Consider the following 7,824-nt stretch of genomic DNA (forward strand, 5'->3'; position numbering starts at 1 on the left):
TAAGGATATCATGTGGTATAACTATGCGCAGTGATGCATTCATAAGACTCTTTTTATTTATTTAACTTATTTTTATTATTTCCTTAAGGCTTAAGAAAGCCAACGTGTTTTACAATTAGACAGGAAAACCTAGGTAGGGAAGAGCATAGGAATTGTGTGGCAACTGTATTTTCATTTTCCTCTTAATACTTGACTCAGATTCCTTGGGTTATGGTGCATATTGGTCCAGGTGACCCTTCATGCTAATACTAGCATAATGATTTAGATATTAGTTATCCAAAAAGAAAGCTTAATTCACATTAAGGACCCTTCTATTAGGAGGGCAGCAAGCCACTTTAACTGCATTAATGAGGAAGAACACAGTTATAGATGGAACTTCATGTGATTAATAAAAGGATGAATATAGAAATACGTAAGTTGAGGCTTTGTCTGAAAGTGCTAGGCCAGCAGCTGTTAAGCAGGGTGACTATGGCTGCAGGAAAGCTCTAGGGACAAACTATTAAAGGGACTAGCTTTTCGGCAAAATCCAAGCTACCATTTGCTGATTGGATGAAAAAACAATTCAGTCCCCACTCTAGGTATACTCACAAAACCAGCCTTTTTTCTAGCCTCAAGTTCTTTGATTTTTCTTCAGCACTTGGTAGCTGTCTTTTGTCTGTGTCCCCATCATAGAGCTGTTTCTTACAGCGAGTCTCACTGTAGGCTGATGGCCACAGCCTAAAGCACAGCTCAGTCGGTGCTAGTTAGCTCTCTACTAATCCGTCTTGATTCAGGATTTAGACTGCCCAGAGGATGGCCAGGATCACGCCTTCTCCCAGCAACCCTTCCTGGTTTTTGTGTTTTTTGTCCATTCTTTTGGTGAATATTAAGACTCAGTAAGCTTAAGATTGTACTCTGGCAAGTTCTTACCGTGTATCTCTTCTCTGCTGCAATTGAGTACAGCCCCATTACACCCTAGGAATAAACAGTCAAACTGGAGATAGGTTTGACCTTCTTCAGTGTAAGCTGAGAGACCCTGCAAGACCTGAATAGAAACCTAGTTGGGCTCCAAAGCTCAGGTGCTTTTTCATGCTAGTGTTGCCTTTTTTCTTCCTCTTTGAATTAGTGAATGGGATCTGTAAAACTACACCAACATTTTCTCAAGAAGAAAAAAACAGTTATAAGTGTAGTTCTCTAACCTCCTTATCAGTGGTAACTTTATTTTCCTTACTCGGCAGGTGCACAAGGCAAATCCAATACGCAAGTACCAGAGTGTGGAGGTCAAGTCAAGTGACCATCCTCTGACTGTGCCCGTATCTCCCAACTTCTCCACTCGATTCCACTGCTAAACTCAGCTGGGAGCTGCAGACACCACCTGGGAACAGGAGCTGCTCTTTCCATCAAACCAGGGACCTTCTTTCTTTGTCACTGGGGCATGGAGAGAACCCATTTGTCCAGACTTTTACCTACCCATGCCCAACAGAGCATACCTGACAAGTGTGGACTCCAATTCTGTTGAGAATTGTTTTCCTACATTATTGAGGTTAATGATGAAACTCAACTCACGTGTGTCTCGATCAGACTCCATGTAGTTATTTCCTTTGAACCAGCAGCTAACCTTTATTATGGGTCTTAACTTTAACTAGCATTTAAAGTCTCTGTATCAGCACAGTGTAATTTCTATTGCCCCTTCCCTGCCTCCCTTTTTTTCTATTTTAATCAGAAAATAAAGATAGTTAAATACAGAGATAGTATTTAAGTGATGGCTTAAATGGGGGACAATCAGTATCTTAGATTCCTTTCTCTGCACACAATGGGGAAGCCTCATTAACTGCATATCAAGGGAGAAGTCTGCGTGACTTGGGACCTCAGTCATCGGCAAACTTTGGGCAGAGCTGCTGGTAAGGTACATTCTTCCCTTCTCAGTGCTGAGAATAATAGGGAATGCCATGCAGCACATGCTCGAAGTCCTCCAGGAACCTGGACTAGAATAAATATGTTTGTCTTCCCCTCCTTGGTTTTGTCATTTGGTGTTTTTAAATCTGTCAAGCCCCTTTGGAGGTCATATCTTAATGGGAAAATGGGTACTTTGAGAAGAGGGTCCAGGAGCTTTTAAAAGCACAGGCTCTGTCTTTAAAGGAAAGTGCCTTGTAAATTTTTTCTGTCTTATTCAGAATAGCATTCCATATTTTGTTAGCTCGCTCCCAGGAACTCCTCTGGAGGGAATCGTGTGTGTTAGACCTTCACACAGATTATGCCTCTCCCGTAAATGTGCTTTTCCTCCTCTGGTGAACTCTTGCTGAGAAGACTCAGCTCAAATGAAATCTTTTTCGTAAATTCTTCCTTGACCATCTGACCTCCTCAGGTAAGGATGATCACCTCCTTCCCTGTGCCTCCCAAATGTTTCTTTTTTTCTTTTTTTTTTGGTGGCTTAAGATAATAGAAATTTATTCTTTCACTGTTCTGGAGGCCACCAAATGTTTCTTATGTATATCTCTAGTAGAACAATCATACTGCTGAGTTACTTGTACTTGTTCACAAACTATAGAGATGCAGGTATCTAAAATTATTTTAGTCCTTGAACAAAAATTACCGTAGTCATCTCTGTATTTGTCATAGCTGGTACAAATATGCTAGGTCCATGTTAAATAGTGTATTTTCTTTTAGACTTAACGTAGTTTATGAATTCTATTCTGTACCAGTCATCTACTCCTGTGCCAGGAACTATAAAAGCATCCATATTCTGCCCAGGCCAGTCCTAGGCACCATACGTGATATTAAACTTGTTTTATATTCCTTTAATTTATTCAGTGAGCATTATGTACAAGCATTTGTAGATTGAGTAATGTGTGACAAAGCAATATATGATTTGCAGATCCCTGGCCCTCCTGAAGGCCTACAAACTGATGCAAAATGTGGGTCCTTTATTCATTTCCTAGAAGTATATGGTACACAGTTCCATAACTACTTATGTAGTTCATTTAACAAATATTTATTTGGTGCCACCTATATATACCTTGGCACTGTTTTAGTCTCTAGGAATACAGCAATGAACCGAAATCGAAGACCTTGGCTTCGTGGAGCTTACGTTTTAGGAGGGGAGACAGACAAGAAGCAAGGCACTGTCCTCTTCTGTCGGGTGATAAATGTTTTCTGCCTGGCTGCTGTGTGGGGAATAGCCTGGCATGGGGAGTGAGCGGGCGTGTGAGATTGGAAACAGGAAGGTGAGGAGGTTTTTGTTGTCCAGGTGAGAGCTGATAGTGGCTTGGGCTAGGCTGGTAGCAGTGGAGGTGTGAGAAATGGTTGGATTCTGAGCGTAATTTGAAGTTGTACAAGACTTGCTAAGAGATTGGACGTGGGGAGTGAGAGAAAGAGGGTAGTTAAGGAGTGCACCCAGGTATCAGCCCCAAAGAGGGACAGCGTTCTCTATCCCTTGTACGGTGACAAATCTAGTTCTACCCCAGACTTCATATCTCTTGTCACTTGTCGGGAGGGCTTTCATTTCTTTTCTGGTCTTGCTTTTGTTTTTCCACTTGTGTTCATCTCTTGATCCCCTCTCTGCACCTGTCCTATGTTGCTTTTCTCCCTCCCTTGTATCAGCAGTTCTCTAACAGTTCACTATCATTCATATATTTCCAGCTGGTATCATTTTTTTATATATTTCATCCATTTTTTGTTTTTGGTTGTTTCCAATAGGAGAATAAATCCAGCCCTCAAGTTGAGGGTTTTGGAGAGAGTGTTACTGAGAATTATGGACCTACGGGATGCTTCTATCCCATTCACTGTATTGTAGACACACCCGAGTCAGGGCAGTAATGTGTGGCAGACTGTTAGAGGCAACAGAGAAGGATTACATTACTTCAGAGCAAACAGCTCAAAACTGAGACGCAGACATCCATTACCTCTTGCTTCCCAGAGTCTCTCAGTTTCTCGGTGGCTGTCTACGCCTCCTCACCACAGTCAGTGTGTTACTGAGTCCTCTGTTTTGGGCCACCTGACATGACCTTCATTTTTCTAGCACAGCCTCCCATTTCCCGCAAAATTCAAACTCTCTGCTTTTATTTTAGAGAGAAATTCAGGTTTTTTTATCCCCTCAGGCCATGTCTTAGAGAGAGCCTCTCTTTCAACACTCAGAGGTCACTCCAGAATTTTCCTAAACAAAGAACATGTCCTCTGAGAGGAATTTACTGAATTCTACTGAGAAATCTGACTGTCACAATTTGCTTGACAATTTACAAAACTTCTAGCACATGCACTCATGCAGATTGTTGGAATTCCCACAATTTCTGGGAAGGACTCTTCGTTTTCAGTGTGATTGTGACTTGGTCCTGGTTGCCCATTGCTAATAGTCTTGTGCTAATTAATAACATAAGCTTACTGCTCAGTCTTACTTTGGTTGATGCCTTTGTTCTTGTGTAACTGCCTTGTTGCCATCTTGACTGCTCTTTTATTCCTCACTGGTTCTTTTCCACAGAGTTTTGTCTCTGGAAAGTGGAGCTTGAGTGGTAGACAGGCTGCAGTTGCTCGAGCATTTAACAGAGATGAGACCTGTGCACAGATAATTGTAACACAGATCGGGTGTGATTGAGTGACATGAGATAGACAGAAAGCCCTGCAGGAGTTTAGAGATTCTTCTTGGAGGTGAGATTGCAGTTCTTAAAGATGTTTCTTTTTAAGTAAAAAATATGAAAGTAGTACTGCCTTTTGGAAACAATTAAAACAATATAGACTATATAAACTAAAACATGGAAGTCTCCTAACTGCCCCTCCTCCCATTCCCCAGGAGGAAATCCTTGTTAACAGCTGTGTTCTTCCAGAATGTTTTTTATGTACACACAGATTTATAGAGCATTTTTCTTTTTGTATAACAATAAGATTCTAGCATTCTGCATTTGTTTTTAATTTTAATTTGTTCTTTGAAAGGTTATAGATTCACGTGGTTCAAAATTCAAACACTGCAAAGGTAAAGTCTTCCACCTTTTCTCCCAGCCACTCAGTTCCCCTCCCCGGGGGCAGTCAGTGCTGCCAGGCGTTTTCCCTCGCAGAGATGGCGTCTGCATATACGCATTGCCACCTCCTCCTTCCTTTCATTTTTCCGCAGATAGTGTCATACTTTACACTCTGGACCTTGCTCTTTTCATGTGTGTTCTGCCTTGAATGATGCGGTTCAGGTGCTAGCTGGGGTGTGTCCTGGCTTCTCCTGACTGAAGTATGAAGCCGCTTCTGAGAATCTAGTGGCGTGGAGGGAGACCTGTAGTGGGGTCTAGCTCCTCTGCATGAAGTCCTGCGCTGGTGACCTGAGGTCCCAGGGACTCAGGGCAGCTCAGCAACACCTGGTCTTTTAGCTCCTCCTGGCTTAGCGGAGCCTTGGGGGCTTATTGGCTCAACTATCTGGTTAAACCTGTGTATCCCCTTGGATAAATCTTGACATTGCTTCCTTTTCAGTTCTCTTCTGAATCTTATCTGCTTAGGAAGTTCCTCATTGCTGAGAGTAGCAGTTAAAAAAGCTGTTAGCCACGTGGCTGGGCTCCTGTTTCTGCACAGCAGGCTGAGTTACAGCTTGGTGGTGCAGATCCAGGTAGGAATTGGTCAACATTCTGAATCCTGAGCTGCCATCTGCCTTGCAACCTGCTGGGATGCTCAGTTTAGACAGCATATAAAGTTTCCTGGATACGAGACAAACCCAGGCCTATGGAAAGAGCAGGAAGGTTAAAGTGCATGGTACTCTGAGCAGTGACGAAGGCGTAACCAGGGAGCTGACGTGTTTGCTCCAACGCCAAGAATTCCAGGACAATTTGTTATCCAGCTGAAGCCAGTGTAGTTGCTACAAAAAAGCCCTGGGACAAAAACATATTTTTTCCTGTTTCCTTTGTCTTCTCACGCCCCTGATCTATTTTCTAATGCTGTAGTGAAAGTTACTGACATTGAAAACGTCTGATGGTATTTGCTCCTCTCTTTCTTGCAAGAGAATAAGAGGCTGGGCTCAGGTCAGAGCATGGCTCTGAGGTGCTGAAGGTATCAGCTTCCTGAAAGGGCTTGACAGATGCTGACTCTTCACTCCGAGAAACCACAGTTGGAGGGGCAGGGGTAAAAGCTTTAGGAAAATACTAGGTTTTATCAGGAAATATTTCACCAGACTAAACCTGACCTAAAGGCATCGATTACCCTCTCCCTTTTTCTTAAAATTTTACTAGACAGAAAGGCAGTAAAAGCCTGGCCTGTCTGATTTGCTGAGACCCATGTAGTTGTGGGATTGATCCCAGAACATCATGGGGAGGTGTGTGAAGGGGCTAAGAATTATGGGAGACGTAGTTTTCAATGGTTGTAAATTGTAATATGAAAAGCAGTTTGGGGCAGCATGGTAAGGAGAGGTGAAAAGTCTCTAGCCTGACACTGATCTACGTCCCCTCACAGGCACACACGCACACTCAGTCACACAGATAACCGACTAAATGGCCAGAAAGTGACTTTGAATTTGCTCTATGCAAAGATCTCAACTGGGTTTTGCAATATTTTTGTTTTCAGCTTTTAAATTTGGATTTATTGTTAATTATATACAATTAAGATAATACCTGGTAATAGGAAGAAAGAGAGAAAAAAATCCATTACCCACCTTGAACACTGGTGTTTCTTTGAATAATCTGTTTTTTTCTTGTATAAAAAACAGCCTGTCTTTCTACATTGTAGGGTTTTTCTGTGTATATGTATAGATATACCTTGCTTTTTTCACTTAGCATAGTAGTAACTCAGATATTTTTCCTGTATTCCTGCATACTTTGTAAATACCAATTTTAACAGCAGCATAATGTTCCACTGTTCTGAGTTTGCTTCTCCCCATTGAAAATGCTTGTTTTGCAAAAGATTTTTCTAGACTCTATAGGATAGATTTGTTCACCCCATAATATATCATGTCTGGCTCTAAATTTTAAGTGGCTGTTTCAAACCACATATCAGTCAATTTTTGTAATTAAAATATTAAAAGGATATATAAGCCCCTGAAAAGCAGAGTTAATGACATTATTCTTGCATACACATTTGCAAAATGGAAAGCTCCTTTTGGCTGATGTGATATCAGTGTTACTGGCACTCATGCCCAACAAAAGCTTCAGTTTGTTGGTCTTTAGCAAAGCCTTTCTGGAGAGAAGTCTAGTTATGTTATCTTAAAGTCTTGGAACTCTCCATTTTCAGATGACTTATACAGGGATTGTTGTCTCGAAGCCTCAGATCAGATTTGGAGGAAGATGCCCTTTGTCTTTTTTAACTCTATTCTAGGGCTGTGATGTGTCTTTGGGGACAAATAGGGGCAGGGAATATAATCTCGCTTCTGTCACCAACACACTGGCTGACCTGTAACAAGTCACTCGCCTTTTCTGGACCTCACTTTCCACATCTGTCAAATGAGAAGATTGAACTGGAAAGATTAATAAAGCTCTCTCCAGCTTGAATATCTGCAGAGTTTTTCCTGTAAATATAAATATGCCACACCAGACATATTTATATTTTTCTATAGCCGGCTGCTCGATCACTGCAAGAGGACACCTCTAGCAAGCTCTTCTGCCCCTGGATTGCCATTTGAACTTCAGTGAAGTATGTTGGAGACCAGTGTGGTATCTCGTTGAGGACTTTCCAAGGGTTGTTCTGGGCGCGGAAATCTAGCCCAGATCACTCCAGGGGACTAATCCCTGAATAATGTCCTCTGACACACACACATATTTTCTGATGTTTCTCTTGACCTTGGAACCGGTTAAAGACTGCACAGAATGTTCAATGAATTCTTATACATACTACAAGGAAGTCCCTCCTATCCTCGGCTTTTCTAAGATATGAGGCTGCCTAGTTGTGGTT

General features: G+C 41.9%; 1 protein-coding gene across 4 annotated transcripts in view; it reads left to right on the plus strand.

Moving 5' to 3' along the window:
* TPX2 (TPX2 microtubule nucleation factor) overlaps positions 1-7,424 on the plus strand; it is a 59,254-nt gene extending 51,830 nt beyond the window's left edge. For all 4 annotated transcript variants that reach the window (XM_046679826.1, XM_046679825.1, XM_046679829.1 and 1 more), the window contains one exon: positions 1,218-7,424. In XM_046679826.1, the coding sequence (XP_046535782.1) occupies positions 1,218-1,328 (111 nt within the window). In that variant the 3' untranslated portion in view covers positions 1,329-7,424. The remainder of the gene's footprint in view (positions 1-1,217) is intronic.
* Positions 7,425-7,824: the final 400 nt, after the last annotated feature.

Source organism: Equus quagga, chromosome 12 (assembly GCF_021613505.1).
Source record: "Equus quagga isolate Etosha38 chromosome 12, UCLA_HA_Equagga_1.0, whole genome shotgun sequence".
NCBI lineage: Eukaryota > Metazoa > Chordata > Mammalia > Perissodactyla > Equidae > Equus > Equus quagga.